The sequence below is a fragment of the Neopsephotus bourkii genome, unplaced genomic scaffold (genome assembly GCF_033783945.1).
Source record: "Neopsephotus bourkii isolate Nb327-2 ecotype Australia unplaced genomic scaffold, CSIRO-AGI_Nbou_v1 NB_920, whole genome shotgun sequence".
NCBI classification, from domain to species: domain Eukaryota; kingdom Metazoa; phylum Chordata; class Aves; order Psittaciformes; family Psittacidae; genus Neopsephotus; species Neopsephotus bourkii.
The window spans coordinates 244,076-265,083 of NW_026901414.1; the positions used below are offsets into that span (position 1 = coordinate 244,076).

General features: G+C 41.3%; 2 protein-coding genes across 4 annotated transcripts in view; both read left to right on the forward strand.

The window, feature by feature from the left end:
* The window catches only part of HACD4 (3-hydroxyacyl-CoA dehydratase 4), a 251,036-nt gene that overhangs the window by 222,033 nt on the left and 7,995 nt on the right, over nt 1–21,008 (forward strand). The gene's annotated exons all lie outside the window — the stretch shown is intronic.
* Nucleotides 1–21,008, forward strand: part of MLLT3 (MLLT3 super elongation complex subunit) — a 131,789-nt gene that overhangs the window by 79,134 nt on the left and 31,647 nt on the right. For all 3 annotated transcript variants that reach the window (XM_061357749.1, XM_061357751.1, XM_061357750.1), the window contains 2 exons: nt 9,751–9,870; nt 16,176–16,781. In XM_061357749.1, coding sequence (XP_061213733.1) covers nt 9,751–9,870; nt 16,176–16,781 — 726 coding nt within the window. The remainder of the gene's footprint in view (nt 1–9,750; nt 9,871–16,175; nt 16,782–21,008) is intronic.

Below are 21,008 nucleotides of genomic sequence, written 5' to 3' on the forward strand. Positions count from 1 at the left end.
TTCAAGAAAACAACTTAAAAGAATTCTAAAATGCTTTCTATTTCCTTACGTGGATTTTTTTTTTGTTTTGTTTTGGGTTTTTTTTGTTGGTTTTTTTGGGGGGGGTGTTTTTTGTTGTTTGTTTTTGTTGTTTTTTAATTGGTGGGGTTTTTTTTTGTTTAAGTACAAATAATGGTTTTTCAGGACAGCTGGATTTTTGTTACTCTTGATGCTTTCAGTGATGAATGAACTCATTCTTCACTGTAAAATGACGTGGGACAGAGCGTGTACCAAGCTCACTGCCCTGGACTTCAAGAGAGCAGACTTTGGCCTCTTCAGGAGCCTGTTTGATAAGGCTCCATGGGATATAGCCCTAGAGGGCAGTGGGGCCCAAGACTCTTGGTTGATATTCAGGGACCACCTGCTACAAGCTCAGGAGTGTTGCATCCCAACTAGAAGGAAGTGCAGCAGGAGGGCCAGGAGACCTCCTTGGATGGATAAGGAGCTGCTGAGGAAACTTACAGGGAGAAAAGAGGCTTATAAAAGATGGAAGCAAGGACAGGCAGTGTGGGAAGAATACAGGGATGTTGTCTGGGAAGCAATGGACCAGGTTAGGAAAGCTAAGGCCCAGTTGGCTAGGGATGTCAAAGATAAGAGGACGGGATTCTACAGGTACATAGCAATTAAAAAACAGACTAGGAAGAATGCAGGCCCGCTCAGGAAGCTATCAGGAGAACTAGCTACACAGGATTTGGAGAAGGCTGAGGTTCTGAATGACTTCTTTGCCTCAGTCTTCACTGGCAAAGGCTCTGACTGCACCGCCCAAGTCTTGGAAGGCAGATGCAGGGACTGTGAGAATGAAGACGCCAGGCCCACTGTAGGAGAGGAACTGGTTCGAGACCATCTTAAGAACCTGAATGTGTACAAGTCCATGGGTCCTGATGAAATCCATCCACAGGTCCTGAAGGAGCTGGCAAATGAAGTTGCTAAGCCACTGGCCATCATATTTGAAAAATCATGGCAGTCAGGTGAAGTTCCCGATGACTGGAAAAAGGGAAATAGAACCCCCATTTTTGAGAAGGGGAAAATGGATGACCCGGGGAATTACAGACCAGTCAGTCTCACCTCTGTGCCTGGCAAAATCTTGGATCAGATTCTCCTGGAAGGCATGCTAAGGCACATGAAAACCAACAAGGTGGCTGGTGAACAGCCAGCATGGTTTCACCAAGGAGAAATCCTGCCTGACCAATTCGGTGGCCTTCTATGATGGGGCTACGGAACGGATGGACAGCGGTAGAGCATTTGATGTCATCTACCTGGACTTGTGTAAAGCATTCGACACTGTCCCACACAACATCCTTGTCTCTAAATTGGAGAGACATCAATTTGATAGGTGGATCACTCAGTGGATAAAGAACTGTCTGGATGGCTGCACACAAAGAGTTGTGGTCAATGGCTCACTATCCAGCTGGAGACCAGTAACGAGTGGTGTCCCTCAGGGATCGGTGTTGGGACTGGTCTTGCTCAACATCTTTGTTGGTGACATGGACAGTGGGATTGAGTGCGCCCTCAGCAAGTTTGCCGATGACACCAAGCTGTGTGGTTCGGTTGATACGCTGGAGGGAAGGAATGCCATCCAGAGGGACCTTGACCGCTTGTGAGGTGGGCTGATGCCAACCTCATGAAGTTTAACCATGCCAAGTGCGAAGTCCTACACCTGGGTCGGAGCAATCCCAGACACAGCTACAGGCTGGGCAGAGAAGAGATTCAGAGCAGCCCTGTGGAGAAGGACTTGGGGGTGCTGGTGGATGAGAAAATGAACATGAGCCGGCTTCAGTGTGCGCTTGCAGCCCAGAAAGCCAACCGTATCCTGGGCTGCATCAAAAGGAGCGTGACCAGCAGGTCGAAGGAGGTGATCCTGCCCCTTTATTCTGCTCTTGTGAGACGTCACCTGGAATATTGTGTGCTGTTCTGTCCGCAACATAAAAAGGACATGGATCTGTTGGAACAAGTCCAGAGGAGGGCCACGAGGATGATCAGGGGACTGGAGCACCTCCTGTATGAGGATAAGCAGAGAAAGTTGGGGCTGTTCAGCCTGGAGAAGAGAAGGCTGCATGGAGACCTCATATCAGCCTTCCAGTATCTGAAGTGGGCATATAGGGATGTTGAGGAGGGACTCTTCATTAGGGACTGCAGTGACAGGACAAGGGGTAATGAGTTAAAACTTAAACAGGGGAAGTTTAGATTGGATATAAGGAGGAAATTCTTTCCTCTGAGGGTGGTGAGGCACTGGAATAGGTTCCCCAAGGAGGTTGTGAATGCTCCAACCCTGGCAGTGTTCAAGGCCAGGTTGGACGAGGCCTTGGGTGACATGATTCAGTGTGATGTGTCCCTGCACATGGCAGGTTGTTGGAACTTGATGATCTTAAGGTCCTTTCCAACCCTAAATATTCTATGATTCTGTGTGGTGTGTAGCAGCCCAGGACCACACAGGGAAGTCCCTGCTGATGCATGAGGAATATATTTCATCTGCAGTGTTGCAGAAACATTGTAGAAATGGTTTGCTTTTCCCAGAATTCTAACATATTTCTTATGTCTTACTGAAAGTGCTGTTTGAAATTTTTTTTCAGCATATTGTGGGGAACCTTACCAACCTGTTATGTTGTATGAGGTTGTTCTTGGATTACCAGCTCAGTAAACAAAGCCACAACAGTTAACTTGGTGTGGTTCTATTTGAAGCAGGACTGTTTCAGCTTTCTTGATAGCCTCATTTCGTTCAGGAATATGCGAAAGTAGGAGACAGACTACAGCTTTTTGGTAGTGGTTCATTACTCTCAGAATCTCTAACCTGCCTTAATAACAAGATTATGTTGATCTGGAGCATTGTGACAGCTTGTGCAGTTTCTCACTATGTAAGCATGTATGTGGTGTGGCAGATCTTTAACTCCCATGCATCAGGGATATCATGATGTGACTTTGTAGAAATTTGCAATAAGAGAAGACTATGGAACTTGGTGAGGCTGTTCCCGTTCTTTCTCTGCAGGGATCTTAAGAGCAAAGCTTTGCGTTTTGAAAGTGTGTGGTTCTTACTGGGTACCTGAGTGCTCTAAGCTGCCAAACACATGTGGCCAGATAAATGTTATCTTTGACAGGAGAATTTTTTGTAAGGAGACTTCTGAATCGGTTGTTAGTAGGTTTATGTACATGTATTATAATTTCATAATTCCCAAATTACTGGAAAAGAGGTAGTAGAAAAGGGTTTCCAATTACATTAAGATAATTGGTAGTTCACAGTTGTTGTTCACTTATCCCTTTCTTTGCTCAGCAGTGTGTGGAACTACATAAATTAAATACATGCAACTTTTTCATTCCATAGCACTCTAGTCCCAGTCCCTACTCATAGTCTTGATTAGCAGATGGAATGCCCTTAGCAGGTATCTGCGATTCAGGTACTATGGAGGCTGGTTATTCAGATTGATCAAGCAGATTGACTTCTACCCAGTAATGTGAAGACCAGTGTATTTCCTCCACCCAGTGTATGGGAAAGGGAAATAAGTTTTCCTTTGCCTTTGCTCAGGAAGCTGTCTCTTATTTAATGCATCTGGTAGGTAAAGGTTTTAAATACAAGCTCAATAGCTGCAAGCTAATGAAGTGGGTGTTTGGTGAACTAGAGGCAAGAATACCACTACCACTTCTTGTATGCATGATGCCTTATTGGCATGCGTGACAAAAAGAAAAATCATACTCTGTCAAGAACAGTACGGGGGGAGGGGGAGGGTGTGGGAAAGGAGGAAAGGAGATATGTTATACAGCTGTCCATAACAGCAGTGAAAGTCAAAATCGTTTGTGCTTTTGCTCTGTGGTAGGAGTTGTTTACCGTAATAGAAATACAGCATGATATTGATACGGTATTTATGTGCTCCAATATGATTTAGTCTTGCATTTTTTTAATAGAATTTTCTTATATGCATTATTAGGATGAGATCTTGTTAAAACTTAACTTGGATGTTATAATCTCTTACCTACGTTGAGTTAAAACTTTCACGAAATAGCTTATTAGTGGTGGTGTAGGAAACCTCCCAGTTACAATGTAAACCAGAAGAAAGTAGGAGAAAGGTAGCTTTCTCTTGTCCAACTTGAGTGTTTTATATTGAGTAGCTGCCCAACACTGAAGTTCATCTCCATTTTCACTAGACTACAGGCTGGCCTTCTGGGGAGTTCACCTCACCTGCTGACTGAGTATTCCTTACGGAACAGCTGATCTAACCGTTTTTCTTCTCTTCCTGGAACGTACTCTAACTCAACAGTCATGTTTGTATGGTGGAGATTGTGCTGGCCAGCACGGGGTATCTCTGAAAAGGAGTTACCTGTGTGTCATCTGTGAATTTGCTGAGAGTTCACTCAATCCCACTGAATTATTAATCAAGACATTAAACAGTTTTGGACTAAGCGGTGATCTGTCCTGGAGGAACGGTGGTAGTCACTGGCCTAGCTGGACCTCACACAGCTGAAAGTAATAATTTGAGTCCAGTATTCCAGACAGTTCTCCACCCATCTCAGTCTATCTGGTACGTATCTCATGGATCTGGCTGTAAGTTGGGCAGGATTGTTCTTGGTAAACCTGTGCTGACTGCTCTTAGTCACATTTTTGTCCCTCCAGTGGCTGGAAATAGCTTCCAGGAAGATTTTCTCTGTACTTCCAAGGGACTGAAGTGAGACTGATGGGACTCCTGTTCCCTGCATATTCTTTCTTGAAGATGAATGTGATGTTTACCTTTCCCTAGCCATCAGGAACCTTTCCTAATCACCAAAACATTTTGAAGATGATGGAGAGCTGCCTTGCAATGAAGCTAACCATCTCCTTCAGTACCCCTCCATCCAGTCTTGTTTCATGAACCTTTGTCTCTGTGGATGAAGTTCACCTGAACTCAGTCTGCCTCTATTGTGGGCACTGACTCACCACTGAAGGCTCTGTGAGGATGCTCAGATAACTCAAAGGCCTGAGGAAACAAGATGTTATCAGTGTAAACAGAGGCTAAAAGAACACTGAGTACTTAAGCCATGTTCTTTGTCATGAGGTCTCTTGCCCCTTTAGCAGTGGGCCCACACTTACTTTAGACTTCCGTTTATGGCCTGTCTGGTTTTAGAGGCATTTTTTTCCTTGTCAGTCCTGTAATAGTATATTAGCTGCTTCCTATAGGTGCAAAGAATTTCTGTTCATGAAAATTACAAAGTTCCCACCAACAGGTGAAAGTATATTTATTTTTTTTATTAAGAAAAAAACCCAACCCAGTGTGACTACATAAAATGGTAGAATGTCTCTACTTGTAAGGGTCCCATAAGGATTATCAAGTCCAACTCCCTGTTCCTTCCAGGACTACCTGAAAATAAACCATATGACTAAGAGCATCATCCTTGACACTCTGACTTGACATCCTTGAATTCTGACAGGCTTGGTGCCACAACCACTTCCCTGGGGAGCCTGTTCCAGTGACCAGCCTCAGTGAAGAACCTTTTCCTAATGTCCAGTATGAACTCCCTTTGATGCAGCATCATTCCATTTCCTAATGTCCTACCACTGATCACCAGAGAGAGGAGATCAGCACCTCACCCTCCACTGTACCTTTTGGGGCAGTTGTAGACTGCCATGATGCCCCCCCCCAGCCTTCTCCTCTCCAAGCTGAACAAGCCAAACAACCTCAGCTGCTCCTTTTAAGTCTGGCCCTCAAGACCTTTCACCACCTTGGTCACCCTCTTCTGGACACACTCTAGTAATCTGGTGTCCTTATATTGAGGTGCCTAAAACTGCACAGAGTACTTTAAGGTGGTTTCAACAGGGCAGCACAGAGTAGGACTGTCACCTCCCTTGACACATTTTTTAATACAGCCTTTTTGGAATTCTTACATCATTTGTACCCTGGTATTAAAGTGTTAAACTGTTTTCTCTTGGCCATGTTTCTAAAGCTTATCCAGTAGCAGGTACTCAAATCCACTGATGGTTTTTTAAAGCCCTCTAGTGCTTATGAAGAAGCATGTCTAGCTCCCTACTTTTACTCCTTACTTTTACATGGCCTGTTACTGTCACTGTTGACTACATCAGAGACTAGCTGTGAGATTAGCTAGACCTCTGTTCTGCTTAAATATAGTCAAACTGTATTTTTGAGGGAACAGCAAAACTGTAATCAGAACTTTATGCTTCACATACTGGTGAATTCAGTCTGATTACATGTCTGTTTTAACTGATTTGTTTAGGGACTAGATGTTTCACCTTGCTTTGTTAACAGCAGCTCTGGTGCCTTACTCCACCAGTTTGTCTAATCCCACTGAACTGTTGACTTGTGGAAGGGGCTGAAGGGAAGAATTAGTAATGTGTCTGGGTTTTGTCACTGAAGTGATTCCTTGTGGGAGAAGACAAGTACAAGCTGTGGGTGGTCTTGGGTGCCTGACTTCAGCGTGGCCTCTGGCAGTGTCCTGCGCCAATGAGGGTGTACTCTTTGCAGCTACAAGCTAGCTGTAGCCTTATAATGCAGAAAGGAGGAAATGAGTAAAAAAAACCCCAAAAACCAGTGCACATAGCATGGCTGGACTGGAGAGCTCTTGCTGTGCTTCTGATTAGCATGCAGTCCTGCTGCAGAATTAGCAGCTTGCTGCAAATGTGGTCATTTCCCACCTTTTGCTGTTCTGGTAGCCTTGTCTTAATATAGCCATATACATAGACTTGCATACACACACTTAAGCACTAAATGTTGTGCATGTGATGATGTAAAGGTGGGGGTTGCTCTAGAAGCTGGTTGAAGTGCATCTCCCAGGCTCTGTGTTTATGTGTTTCACTAATGAGAAGTGGGCAGTTACCCACTGCAGAAGTTGCTATAATTCTGTCAGATGAGCTCTTTCAGTAAACTTAAACTGGATGTATAGCTGTCTTTTTCCTAAATTTAGCCAAAAGGGAAGTGCACCTCAATTCTATAAAATGTTTCTAATGCAGGGACTTTTTATACAGATGAACTTGGCAAAGAAAGTAAGTGTTTTGGAAGAGTTTCTGAAGAGTTACTGAATGCTAGTATTAACTTTATTCTGTGAGAGGGAGGAGGAGGCAAGTGATTTAGTGATTTTTATTTCTTTTTTTTCTTTTATATAGAGTATTCTAATGAGGATCGTATCATTTTTCTGACAGAAACAAGTTTGGCAGGCAGAGGTGCGGTTTGTATCATAGGGGCCAAAAAGTTAAACTTACATGAGGTTTTCCCAGTCTTTTGTCTTCTTTACTGACAGTAAAGTCTGCAGTTTGAACTGAAGTTCTGTCTTATTGTATACATTAATCATGCTAAAATTTTGAATCCAAGATTGCTATTTTTCATAGGGTTTAAAGTGAAATAACAGACGGCAGAATTCAGTATATTTGATCTTTCCAGGGCTCACAGTTTGGACTGCATAGATTTTGTTGTCTTATTTTTTCACTGAATGGAATTGGATTTACCAAGTCTGCCACGCCTCAGATGTCCTAATTCTACTCTTCCTGACCTTCTGATGTAATGTGCTTGAGGCATGGGATGGGTCAGTCTTTCCCCATCCCCAGTATCAAAGGGTCTTTTGGCCATATGAAGAGGTGACCACACACATGGCATCCACTAAATCAGGTGCAATGTTGTGCATGGGAATGGGTGGAAAGAGAGAGATATTTCCTTGTAGGTACAGAGCTCTGCAACTTCTTGCCAGCTTTGCAGGGCTTGTCAGGGGGCAAGTAAGCTGTCTCTGGCATTTAGGCTTTGAAACAGTAGATAAATGGATAGCTGTGCTAGGAAGTGTGCTAGGCACAGCAGCACTGGAGTAGAGGACAGGAGATAGTTGAGCTACTCTCAGATGGAAGGCATAATCTTTACATACCTGGTAACTGCTCTGTGACAGTGAACTTATCTATGGAAATATACTAAAGAGTCCTTAAACTCAAGAAAGGGAGCTAGAGCCTTGTTATAGCAAAAATGCTGCTTGCTCACCAGCCATCCAGTTTACTGTACTCCAGATAAGCCAGAAGCTTGAAGATAGAGGTGTACAGCTTTCACATTAAAACCTTAGGCTGTTCTTACACTGTATATTTGAGGTGAGTTAAGCTTTTCTGGGTGATGAACTCGCACCCAAGCACTTGGTCACTCTGCCTCCTGAACAGGGCAGGAGTAAAGATAGGAGGAGAAGGTTCATGGGTTAAGGTAAAGACAGGGAGATTGCTCACCAGTTATTGTCATGTGCAAAACAGACTCAACTTGGGGAAAGTTAATTTAATTTTGTTGCAAATTAAAATGGATTTGGGTAACATGAAACAAAAGAAGAAGACACCACCACTGCTCAGCACCACCTTCCCATGCTCACCCTCACCCCTTTGTTCAGGACTTGTCTGTCTCCACCTCCACAAGCAGCACAAGGGGATGGGGTTTGCAGTCAGTGTGTAACAGCTCCTCTCTGCCTCTCCTCCTCCTCACACTTTCCCCCTGCTGTAGCATGGGTCCTTTCTGTGAGCTGAATTCCTTCAAGAAATGCTCCAGCATGGGCTTTCCATGGACTGCAGGGAAATACCTTTCCCAGCACCCAGAGCACCTCTTCCCCTCATTCTTGGTGTTCACACCTCTGCCTGCGTGGTGTTTTGCCCTTACAACTATTTTCTGTGAGGCGCTGCCACGTTGGCTGAGGGGCTCAGCCATGTCCTGTGGTGGGTGTGTGAAAGCCAGCTGTGTGCGGCATGAGGGACTCCCTGGCCTCTCCTCACAGAGGCTGCCCCTGCCACCCTAACCTTCCTACCTGTACCCATTAAAATCTTCCTTCACTTTGCTTTAGTAGGAAACGAAGATTGCTGCACATCCTCATTTACGGGATGTCTGCAGCCCACAGAACAGTTTAGTGCAAGTAGGGTGAACTTTCAAGTGTACTAGGCTTGAGAGAAAGTGTGCTGAGGACTCAGGTGTCATGGCATGTGTCCTGGGTTCAGCAGCAGCAGTCATTTTTCTCCTTAGTAGCTGGTGCAGTGCTGTGTTTTTGACTTTCAACCTGGGAACAGTGCTGATAACACCAGTTGTTGCTCAGTAATGTTTACTCTGACCAAGGACTTTCTGAGTCTCATGCTCTGCGAGGGAGGAGGGGAACCTGGGAGGAAGCAGAGACAGGACACCTGACCCAAACTAGCCAAAGGGGTATTCCGTACCACAGCACATCATGCCCAGTAAGTAAACTGAGGGCAGTTACCCAGAAGGGTTAGATCACTGCTAGGGTCGGGCTAGGTATTGGTTGGCAAGTAGTGAGCGGTTGTATTCTCTTCCCTTGTTATTTCCCTTATCATTATTATTATTGGTGGTAGCAGCAGTGGTTTGTGTTACACTTTGGTTACTGGACTGTTCTTATCTCAACCCGTGGGAATTACATTCTTTTGGTTCTCCTCCCCATCCCTCCAGGAGCAGGGCGGGGGGGTGGGGGGGATAGGGTTGGGGGAGAGTGTGCAGGCAGCTGCATCGTTTTGAGTTACTGGCTGGGCTTAAACCACGACAGCATGTAAGGAATAGAACAAGTTATGCCATTTTGTGAGGGGTTTGCATTGTATCTGCATGGAAATTGAAGGATATGATTTACTCATAAATAGAAGATGGCAGCGTGTTTACATTAATGCATGAGTACTGTTTGCTGGAGACGTTTTATTCTCCTACCAATGTGATTTGCTCATTTTTATGCAGGTGAAACTCTCCCTGTCTCTGGTAATGTTCAACTGACATGCTTTCCCTCTTATAACAGATCATGGTAATGCCAGATGGCACATCGTTCTCTTCAGGACAGAGCCTCTGTCTCCCCAGCCTTCTCAGTAAGCCCATGTCTTTTTCTGAAGTGAAGAAGAAATTATGTTATGGGTCAAAGGTGAGAATTATTTTGCTGGAAGATACTTGAATTAGTGGTGCTTTCCCTGGGAATTTACTAATATTTCTAGGTATTTTTGCAATCTCATGACGTAGCCCGTTGATAATAGGTCTTGATAGTTCTATGTTGTGAATTTACCATATTAAAATAATACCGAACAAGATTTGCTGTCAGAATAGGTGTCAGTGAAAAAACGGCTTTTCTGGTTACTATACATATGTAATTTTTTCCTCGTTTCCCAGGAGAAATTCTAATAGTCTGTTGTAGAATTGGGGGATTCTGGTGATGGAAGTGTGAGCTACTGAAATGTAAAGAATGTGATAAAATATCATAATAATTGTTTCATTTACTAAGTTTTTTTTAATACTTTTAAAGATAATTGTGTAAAGTGAAATGTGATGATGTGTTATTTAGAATTTTTAATTTTGTTTAGATTTCAGGAGTTAGTTCTTTGCTAGGTAGTTCAAAGACAACAATGTGTCATTAGTCGCTAGAAAACGAAATTGAATTCCCAACCTGCAACATGGTAAAAAGGTGTAGTCCAATGAACCTTCTGAGTACTACAAGTAGACCTTTCTCAAACAGCAGATAATTTTTTCACTTTGACAGAATGAGTTAATGGTGTGGAGTAATAAAGAGAATCTTGAAATTTATTCAGATGAAATGCAGCACAATGACTTGCTTTGTAAATGAATTAGTATGTATATCTTTTCTCCATTCTGTTAAATTGTTTGGGGTTTGGCTTTCTTTCTTAGCATCTTATCCATTAGAAAAAGTATTTCAGATCTTGCAGTGTGCATACTGCAAGGGACTGTACACTTTTTTATCAATAACTTTCATGTTTGATAGCTGTGCCAATCTTGTATCTTGTAAGAATGGTCAGATAATGAACTATGAGTATGCCTAAGTGTGTCCATTAATAGGAATGTGTCACAACAGTAAGGATACCTTGGAATGTTACCTTCCTAATGAGGAGCTGATGTAAATTCTGAGGATTGGACTTACGTTGCTTACTTTGACATGCTAGAGTGACTGCTTAATACATACAAGGAAAGCATGTGTCTAAACCAGGTGCTGAAGATAACTTTTTGAGTGCTCAGACTTGGAGACATCTCCATCTACTCAGATACTGAAGATGAGTTACTTCAACAGTACCATCTATAGTAGGGCCTTGTGAGGTTGGGTGGCACTCTAGAGTTCCGTTTCCAATCACTTCTTCAGATTCAGCTGTAATGTTGATTCACCCATGTCCTGCATTGTATGCCAAAGCAGGTATACGCCGGTTTGGCCTAAATAAGCAACCCAAACACCTGCAGAAGTATTTCTGGGAGGTACAGACATGCTACTGAGTCATACACTAGTAGCTGTACATGGTAAGTCTTGAATCTCCAGTGTGGATTTTTTCATAAGCAAGTGCTGCTCATTTTTTGAACCATATTCAGACAATGAACTTTTGACCGGTGTAGAAACCTGACAAGTGTGGAGTGTGGTTGGGGCAAAGCATGGTGAAAGGAGTATTGCATGTTTTCTGCACTCATCCTTATGAACAAATGTCTGAAACCTTTCAGTTGTGCTGAAGCAAGCCAGCCACCTGCAGAGAGTCTGACCCATAGCAGTAGCAGGTTAGACATGCATCACATTGCACGATTGCACTCAATATCTGTAAAATTGTTACCCAAGTTTTGGGTATTTTTTTAACTGTGGTTTCAAAGTAGGAATGTTCAGCAACAGTGCTGTTATGTGAAATCACTCTTTTTTTCAACCTTCTATGCTGATCACTGGAGTTTTTAACAGTGGGAAGAGATGTTGTATCAATACACTGTTTCTTGCCAGTCAGTATGAACACAGTTTTTCCCCTTCTTCCAACAACCTGTCTCTTCGTGTCCAACTTAAAACACATATTAATAAGTAACAGTTCTTTTACCTCATAAAATCATAGAATGGTTTGGGTTGGAAGGGACCTTAAAGATCATCTGGTTCCAAACACCTGCCATGGGCAGGGACACCTTCCATTAGACTAGGTTGCTTACAGCCCTGTCCAGTCCAGCCCTGAATGGCTCTGGGCCCCAAGGATGGGGCACCCACAGCTTCTCTGGGCAACTTGTGCCAGTGCCACACCACCCTCATATTGAAGAATTTCTTTCTAGTATCTAACCTAAGTCTACTCTTGGTAAATAGATTTGTAAGAGAGATGTAATTTCTAAGAGAGTTGTAGACTTGGAAAAGAGTTGAAAATACCTACTGTACTTAGGATCATTCATTGTTTTTGAGAAGTGGAGACACAAAGTAACCTTGGGTTTAGCATAACAAAGAAGTTCAAGTTTCTTATTACAAATCCTGGGAGTTGAGAAGCCTTGGAGTTTTGTCTGACTTTTGTTTGGTTTTGTTTGACATCAGGAGAGTTCCAGACAATGTGTAAACAGGATTTTGGTTTTGTCGTTTGGAATAGCCCTAGTGATGGAACAATTTCAATGTCTAAATTTAATTTAAATATGCCTCTACAGTAGGAGCTGTAGAATGGTCTTGGTAGCTCTTGGTTTTAAGTGGTCTGTACTGAAACAGTGGGTGCATGTTGTCCCTATGTCTGTGCTAGATGGTTTGGGAATTTTTCTTCTGCAGCAATAGCCCTGTGATGTGCTTCGCTTGGTTTTGATTTTTTTTGTGTGTCTGTGTATATGAAAGTAAGCTTTGAGGTAGGTTTTAAGCTATGAGTATGGAAAACCAGAACCTAAGAATGTTTGATTATCCATTTGCTGTTACAAAGCATCACAGATGCACACGCATTACAAAGCACACAGACTTTCTGGTTAGAGAAGAATTGCAGTCGAGACAGTAAAACCAGTGCAACCAGGTGGTATTGTTGGTTCAGCATTTACTTATGAAAAAAAGTACAATGCAGTATGAAGTAGGAGAGAAATGTCAATCTACTTTTTATCACACCTTCTTCTGAAATAAGTATTAAAAAACATAGATGCTTGCGTTTCTGAAGTTCCATGATTTTGTGTTGTAACTTAATGCAGATGGTATTAGTGAGCCCCAGTACCGTGATTTTGAAACAAAGCTTTAATCTTGGAAATACAGAGGACATGCAGAAATACATGAAACCTTACTTTATGCATTTTCTCAGAATATAAAAAATAGCTGCAGGCTAGCTGGTGATAACTTGTGTTGGCTTTAAACCAGTGGTATTACTGTGCTTGTTTGTATTATGTAAATACTACATGCACAGAATACAGAGAAGCAGTTTGATCAGCTTTGTTGGTGTGATTGTCTTTTGGAATGAGTGTAGTGTCAGCTGCAGTGAAATGAGGTTTACTGTATAAACAAAAACCCAAAAGATCTTATTCCCGTGAGTGACCAGGAAAAAGAAATAAAATTGTTTAATGCTCCCCCTTTTGGATTTCTGTGTCAAACCAGTGAGCCCTGTAATTCTCCATCTGCTTCTAATTCTCCTGATGTCATTGTTCGTAGTAGTTTGAAGGGCTGGACAAGCTGAAGTGTGGAAAGCTTTCTAAATGGGTGACACTAATAATCTGCAAGAACTAGCAGTAGGTAAATTTGTTTACAGCATGAAGCTAGCAAGCCACAGTATTTGTGGAGGCTTTCAAAGTGTTGTGGTTTGGATTTTGTTGTGGGTTTTTTCACCTTTTTTTTTTTCCCCTCCCTAATCAATGTTTTTACCAAATAGTAAACACATTTGTATTCAACAGTAACCTGAATTTCCTTGAGCAATTTTTTATTTTCTTTCTCTTTTCCTCTTTAGAGCAGAAGGCATATTTGAGACTAATTCCAGTCCACTGGCTTGACATAGACAAAACTTTTCAATAGGCATAACATTATTTATTACACATGAAAATAATACATGTTTTTATGACCACTTGTACTAAATTGTAGACTAAACCCAGAGTAAAGTAGACTGGCATGGCCATGCCAGTGTGCTCAGTTTAATGACTTCATAAAATTTAATGAACCACCCCTCCTTGCCCCCAACTGCTTCATTTGCTAATTAGGTTCATAATGTCTGTCAGCAACTGGATAGGTTTGAAATGATTTCCAGAGGATACTGCTTATTCAAAAACATTTCAACCAACCTGGGAATTATATTTTGTGGTGTGAAGTCAGAATCCCACCCTGCAAGATACACAGAAAGTTCAACACTGTTTTTTGCTTTGTAGTTAAAGAGTTTAAAATGTTCTAATCTGCAAATGTATTATCTGTTGAGCAGCTGTCACAGTCCGTTTGCATGTTTCAAATTTACAGGACAATGTACTCTGTGATTTAAGTATTATTTCACAAGGTTATTAAGAAACACAACAAACAAACACAAAAAAAAATAGGGCTCTATCCGCTTTGTCCAGACTGGTGAATCATCATGTGAATTCATTTGTTCACTGCTCAAGTCAAGGTTACATAACTTACAACTTCTAATGCTTAGTCTGTGCATTTAGGAGAAGGAAAAAGAAAAGAAAAAAAAAAGGGGGAAAAAATTGGTTACCTAGCCATCATAGATTAAGCATAGCTAGTAACTGAGTGCCACACAGCTGTATTCTCACTTCCCATCCTTCCCTGCCCCATGCAGGGCAGCATGGGGAGGAGAATTGGAGGGAGGCACAACATGAGGGTTGAGACGAGCAGTTTAATAATTGAAATTAAGTAGAACAGAGTAATAGTTGAAATTAATATTTTGAAATAATAATGATAATATAATGGGAACAAGGAAAAATGAAAGTTCAGAAAACACAAGTGATGCTCTCCACCTCCTGACTGATACCCAGCCTGTCTTGAGTAGTGATAACCCCCACACCAATGCCACTGCCAACTCCTCTGAGTTTTATATACTGGGCATGACATGCTGTGGTGTGGGTCAGGTGTTCTGTTTCTGCTCCCTCCCAGCTCCTTGTGCCCGTCCTCACTGGCAGAGCATGAGAGACTGAGAAGTCCTTTATTAGGGTAAGCCCTACTGAGCAACAGCTAAAACATCAGTGTGTTACCAGCATTGTTCTCAGACTAAAGCCAAAACACTGCACTGCATCAGTTACTAGGGAGAAAGTTAAATCTATCCCAGCCAAAACCCTTATCTGTGTAACACTGGTGCAATATTGTAATGCAATATATTTGTTGAAATGTTTCTTTCTAAAAGTTTCTTAGATGATAGGAAATACACAGTTAAAAATGCTTATAATCCGCTTGGAAGTAAGCAACCTAAACTTGAACAGCTTGACCATAGGTTCCTGTAAATTGAAATGTCACTTTGCAGATGGAAAGTCATATAAAAATGAAGCTTGTTTCTGGAGAGAGTACTAAAGTGATTACTCTTAATAACAGTGCAGTTAGGCTACTGGGTATTTTTGAGGTTCTGAGCACCTACTGTTAATAGTTTTGATGAAAGTGGAAGGTGGGCAGTGCTGTGGCTGTCCTCATCTTCTGAGAATTCCTAGGTGTTAATTCTCAGAAGAAAGGATCCCATATGACCCACAGCATATGGTTCAGTTCCCTTGTTGCCAGCTCTAGCTACAGGTCACCACTTTCCTTCCTACTTTGACTTTCCAGATTCAGCTGGGTGAAGAATTCTGCTTTCTGCTTTTGCCTTTAAGATCTCTGAGTCATCACCCTTTCAGAAATCCATGTTTAGTTGATTTTAAAAAATGCTATCAAATATTCAGCAGAGACAGCAGCAATAAATACAGAGGAAAGCTTTTTTTAATCAAGGAGGTTTTCCATTAAAAGACATTGACTGCTGAGATGTTTTGTGTCAGATCAAGTCTTCCATATCCAGGCTGGACCCAGAGTTGTTATACCTGTATAAGGGAAAGGATCTGGCAAAAGCTGGAAAGAGCATCCCAGTAGAGAAGTCAAACTTTGCCTGCAGTGTAACAGGAGCACGTTTCACTCTGATCCTGAAGTAATTCTGTTGGCAGTATATGGTTCTTAGCTTGATCTTTTCTAACATTTTTTTTTTTCTCGTAGCTAATTGACATGGTTAAAATTTTCTAAACTGTCTTTTATGTTCATCTTACAATGTTTCGTAAAAATCATAGCTAATTCTTAAGATAAAAAAAATAACTTGTCTTGCAGATATTGACAAGCATGGTACCTGCTCATGTTCCACCACTTTATTGCAGATAAGTTGCCCAAAATGGTGGGGTTTGACCTGTTCTTAAATAGGCATTTGCATTTTCTGGTTTTCAACCTGCAGTTCCAAGTTTTTAATATGAATCTTGTATCCATATTTTGTTTGTCTTTCAGGGCTTAAAGGGTTCTTTTTTGAGGTTTTGTAAGTTTGATTTTGTATTTCCCTTTTGCAGGACCCAACTAAGATTCTGAGCACAAGTAGCAGCAGCAGTAGTAACAGTTTTTCGAAGACTCACAAGTTAACAAAGGAGCACAAGGAAAAGACTTCTAAAGACTCAAAAGAACATAAAAGTGCCTTCAAAGAACCTTCCAGGGAACAGAACAAATCTTCCAAAGAATCCTCTAAGAAACCCAAAGAAAACAAACCATTAAAAGATGACAAAATAGTTTCTAAGATGGCCTTCAAGGAACCCAAATCTGTACCCAAGGAGCTGAAATCTGAAAACACCCCCATCCTTACCATAACAGGTGGGCAGCAGCAAGAAAAGAAGGCCCTCACAAAAAGGCACTCTGTTGTGGACTCTAATGAAAATTCAGCAAAAAAAGGAAAAAAAAGTGTCCCAGATTTGTTATTTAAAAGTTTCTCTAGTACCCCACCACTGATTCTTACTTGTTCAGCTGACAAAAAACAGACAAAGGACAGATTTCAGCCCAAGGTGGGAAGAGTCAAAACTGAAAGCAATACACTGGAAAGGAAGACACCTACTCTGCCACCGTTTGATGATATTGTAGATGCCAGTGATTCTGATGTGGAGGAAAACGTATCCTCCAAATCTGAAGTAAGTGGTGTTTGGTTTTGCTTCATATGTGTGTAGTTACAGTCTGTGGGATTGTGCACTGTATTCTGTTTTTCCCCTTCCTTTCTCCTGTCTACTGGCAGATTGTTCAAATTCAAGGATGCTGGCTGCTGGCTGTTCAGAATTATGCATGCTCTCATTGAATTGTATTGCCTATTCAAGTCTACTCAATTTATACATCTGTCAACATTATGACAAATGAGCATATGGGAAAAGGCTATAAATAATATTGCTCTTTTGATCTTGTTCTTTTGAATTTCATGCCTCTTCTGTGTTAAGAAGAAATTGATTTAAATGCTTATATTTCACACCTTAAGTCTGTGTTCAGGTATTCAAGAATTCAGTAAATTCAGGAAAGGTTTGCATTAAATCTGTATTTGTTATTTTTCAGCTAAAAATAGCAGTTCTGTGAATGATGCCACATTTTTTTTTTGGAGGAGGAAGAAGAGTTCCTAGAATCTTTCTTACCCAAGAAGAAAGACAAGTTTTTTGTGGAAGTTTGCTTTCCTTAAAATACTTGTCTACCATGCCTGCTCATCTGTTTCAAGCATCATTTGCTCTTGACGATTTGGATTTTAATAATTCTCCTAGGACACTTGGTTTTTAGAAGCATCTTTCTAAAAGAGATGAGAACGAAAGGGATGGGAAGAGAAGGATTGTTTGCTGCTTTTATTTGTGCTCATGACTAGAGGCAGTGTGCATGATAGAGAGGAAATTTTCCCAGCCATGCCTGTTCAATTCTCTTATTTTTCTGGTTTCTGTTGTGTGTCTCTGTAACTGCCATGAGATTCATAGCCCTACTTGCCCTCTCTGGAACAGACAATAAATATGCTGCTGTGTGGAGGTGTCAACATTAGGTTTTTATTTCACAGAAACTTGCCACAAGGGAGAAAGTAATTTATTTCTCAAGTGACCTTTTAATGACTGGTCCCTTAGGGCATGCAAAGGCTGTAAAATTTAGAATGTGTAGAACAGTGCAGGCGCCTCATTACAGCATGGCACTGCTGATACTGTGGTTGGGGTGACATTCTCATCTGGCTTAGAACTTAAGACATTTGTCTTTAAATCTGAAAAAGGTTCACACTTGTCACCCTTGGTGTGAATTAATAATGAATATTCCTTTTTAATTTATGGCAGCATCCTTAGGACTTGCTACCGATCCTCGGTATAGCTAGATAATTGGCATAGATTTTGCTTTCAGATTTCTTGTTCTTTCAAATAGGTGCCATGTAGTGGTACATTTACTGGCAGCAGTGATTCTTCATCTTTTTTCAAAGACAAAATAATTGAGCAGAGCAACTGCAGCGTAACTGGAATTTTACAAATTACCTCAGACGTGTGCTGCATAGCAACTGATGTGTGAAAGATATGGATGGTCCTTAAAACTGATCCTTTTAATTGCTGACATGGGTTCCCTCTGCCTTGTAGCTTCTTGCCCATTACCAGTGGTATCATGGTATGCCCTTGTGTTTTTCATAGGATGACACAAGTCTGCTTGCACTGCTGTTCATCATTTGTCTACAGTTGACCTTCAGGACCTAAGGAATTCCTTAATTCTGTACTAAAGCAAAAAAGCAGATTCAGTTATGTGAGCCACTGTTACTGGGAGGGTAAGGTACTGGAGCCCACTCAAAGAGAAACAGATCCCGCTGGTCTGGGCCCTGGTGTATTTTAACATTGACATCTCAGATCATGAAACACATAGATCTTCAGTGGGACTTATTTTTAGTAAAGGTATCTAGAAAACCCAGAATAATTTCCTAAGGTGCCCATGGATTCACACTAGTGTTAGTGCTGTGTGAAAAAGATCTGGAAAGCCTGGTTAATGAGTACCTACAGAATTTCAGAGAGTTGTTCCTTCTTCACTTTAGTGGCTTTTGAGCCAGGGCTGCTAACAAAAGGCGATTGAGTAGTGCAGTAGAGGTAATTCTGTATGTTGGAAAAAGTAGTTCAAACTTTTTATATGTGTTGGTGGGTTCCTAAGCATGAAAAGGAGTGCTTGTCATGCTTAGCACTCCTTTCAGGAGAAGGAATGAATTTTACAGCCAGATGCATAAAAGGTATATCCTATAAATAGTAATATAAAGACAAAAAAGTTGCAGTGTTACATAGAGAGAAAATATGATAATGATTTTGCTATACAGGAATTATTGTTTCAGTTCATTAGTGCTTCATGATACTAACCAACATAGTTGCTTGAAGCTGGGAAGACACTTCTTCAGTGGCATATTTTGACACGATAATACATGATAAAATTCAGTCAGATTTTGTTTACCGCTGTGGTACAGTTACAGTGACAAGTATTGTACCATTGATGAACAAAGAATATATCATTATTTAGGAGTATATATATGTTAGTCAAGTATCCAGGATTTACTCCTAAAGTGGCTTTAAAAAAAACCAAAACCACAAAACCCAACTCAGCAAATTTGGGTTAGATATAACAAATCAGTTTAGAAATCAGTATCTAGAAGAAAATTGTTAGGATATCACAAAAATATTGTCTTTGAATCATGTGCATTTTTTTTCTAGTTTAAGTTATATTTATGACATAGGGCAAACATAATTATGTATGAATTGCAATAAAATTATTAATAGCTGCAAAGACTAGCATCATTAAACAAAGGTGCTTTTTCACTGGGTATGTGCCACAGGAAGGCAGTGCTGCTGTTCCCCTGATTTCTTCAGATACAGCCCATTCACTGAGTTGGAATGGGGTGTATCCTTTCAATGAATGGACTTCAGACAGAAAAGCAAGATATGCTCGATCCTTCTCAGTATTGGCATAATGCTGTCTGCCCAGCTCTAGACGTTGACTTGAAATATTGGTGTTTGCCTTCACGAAGTGGAGGACGTAAAGGTTTAGCATTCTCTGAGTGAGGTGGATTCTTTGTCATGTGGTAGAGCGTGTCTGCCAATGGCTAATCCATCCTCCGAGGTGTTCCTTAAAATTTGCATTTAGGAGTGCAGCCAGGTTAGCGTACAGTTGCCTTGAGTGCATTTCAGAAAGCCAGATGCTGTCTTCTGATGTCCTGCTGTCAGTCCCTCTTTTGAGTTCCAAATACCTTTATAAAATTACAGTGGGAAATAAAGTAAATCACATCCGTGATTAGTGATGAACTTTTTGCCCTTGTTTAATAGCTTTTCTGTTTATGACTTAAAGAATAAGACCACGGATGCTCATTTCTCTGTGGTCTCTGGCATATGCTGTGGTGTGGTGCACTGCTGTATTTATTTTAGCTGTGTTTTTCTACTGAGTTGTTGGCAAGTGAAACGTGTCTCCATTTCTCTTCAAGCTGCTTTGTTGAGTATCAGTTTTCAAATACAACTGCGATTTAAAGTATGTTGCACTTTCGAGTTGCTGATAGACTGGGTGTTCAAAGCAGCGTAGGTCTTTTTAGAGTCATAGGAGCTGGCAAAGCTGTTTGGGAGTGACATGTAGTATATTCAGTCAGAAATTATACATAAAGGCTGAGACATTAATTTACTGGCTGTGGTATGAAGCATATAAAGTAGGGTATGGAGTGAAAGTGTGTCAGATCTAGCACAGCCCCAAAGATTTTGCTTTTGAATTTAATGGCAGGATGTATTAAAGCTCCATCTGTCTGTTTCCTGTGTGGGACTGTGCAGCAACATGGTAAAAATCCCATAAACTCAACCTTCTTGACTTTACTGCCTGTCTGGTCATGAAGCATGATGATGTCCTCATCACGTTTGTGCGAACTGCAATCTGGTGTGTGTGAGATGGGGAAATAACAGAGTTTTGCATCTGGATGAGGTGTTTTCCATGGCTGGAGCATCCCTTTCTGAGCTGTGGAGCCATTGCAGAAGGGAACCACTGCAGCTCTGATAATTTCTGTTTTATTGCTAGTTTTGCTGGTCTGGGTAGGGAGCATAAAATGGTGTATAGCTTTAATTGAAGCTGCTGCAGCAGGAAGGCACAAAATAGATGAAGCAGACCTATTTGTTTAGGTGTAGCCACTATTCTCAGTGTAACTCCAGTTGCAGCAATAAATGAACACATATGGCTCTGTTGAATGAATTTTTGCTCCTGTTATTATTTTGCATGTGATATATGTTCTTGTTCCCCTTCCTGCCTGTATATTTCCCTGCAATATTAGCATTGCCATTAGTAATAGTAGCAGCCTTTTGGCATGTTGAAGCCTATGGAAATACAAACTGAAATGCACGCAGGCAAATTGTGAGAGC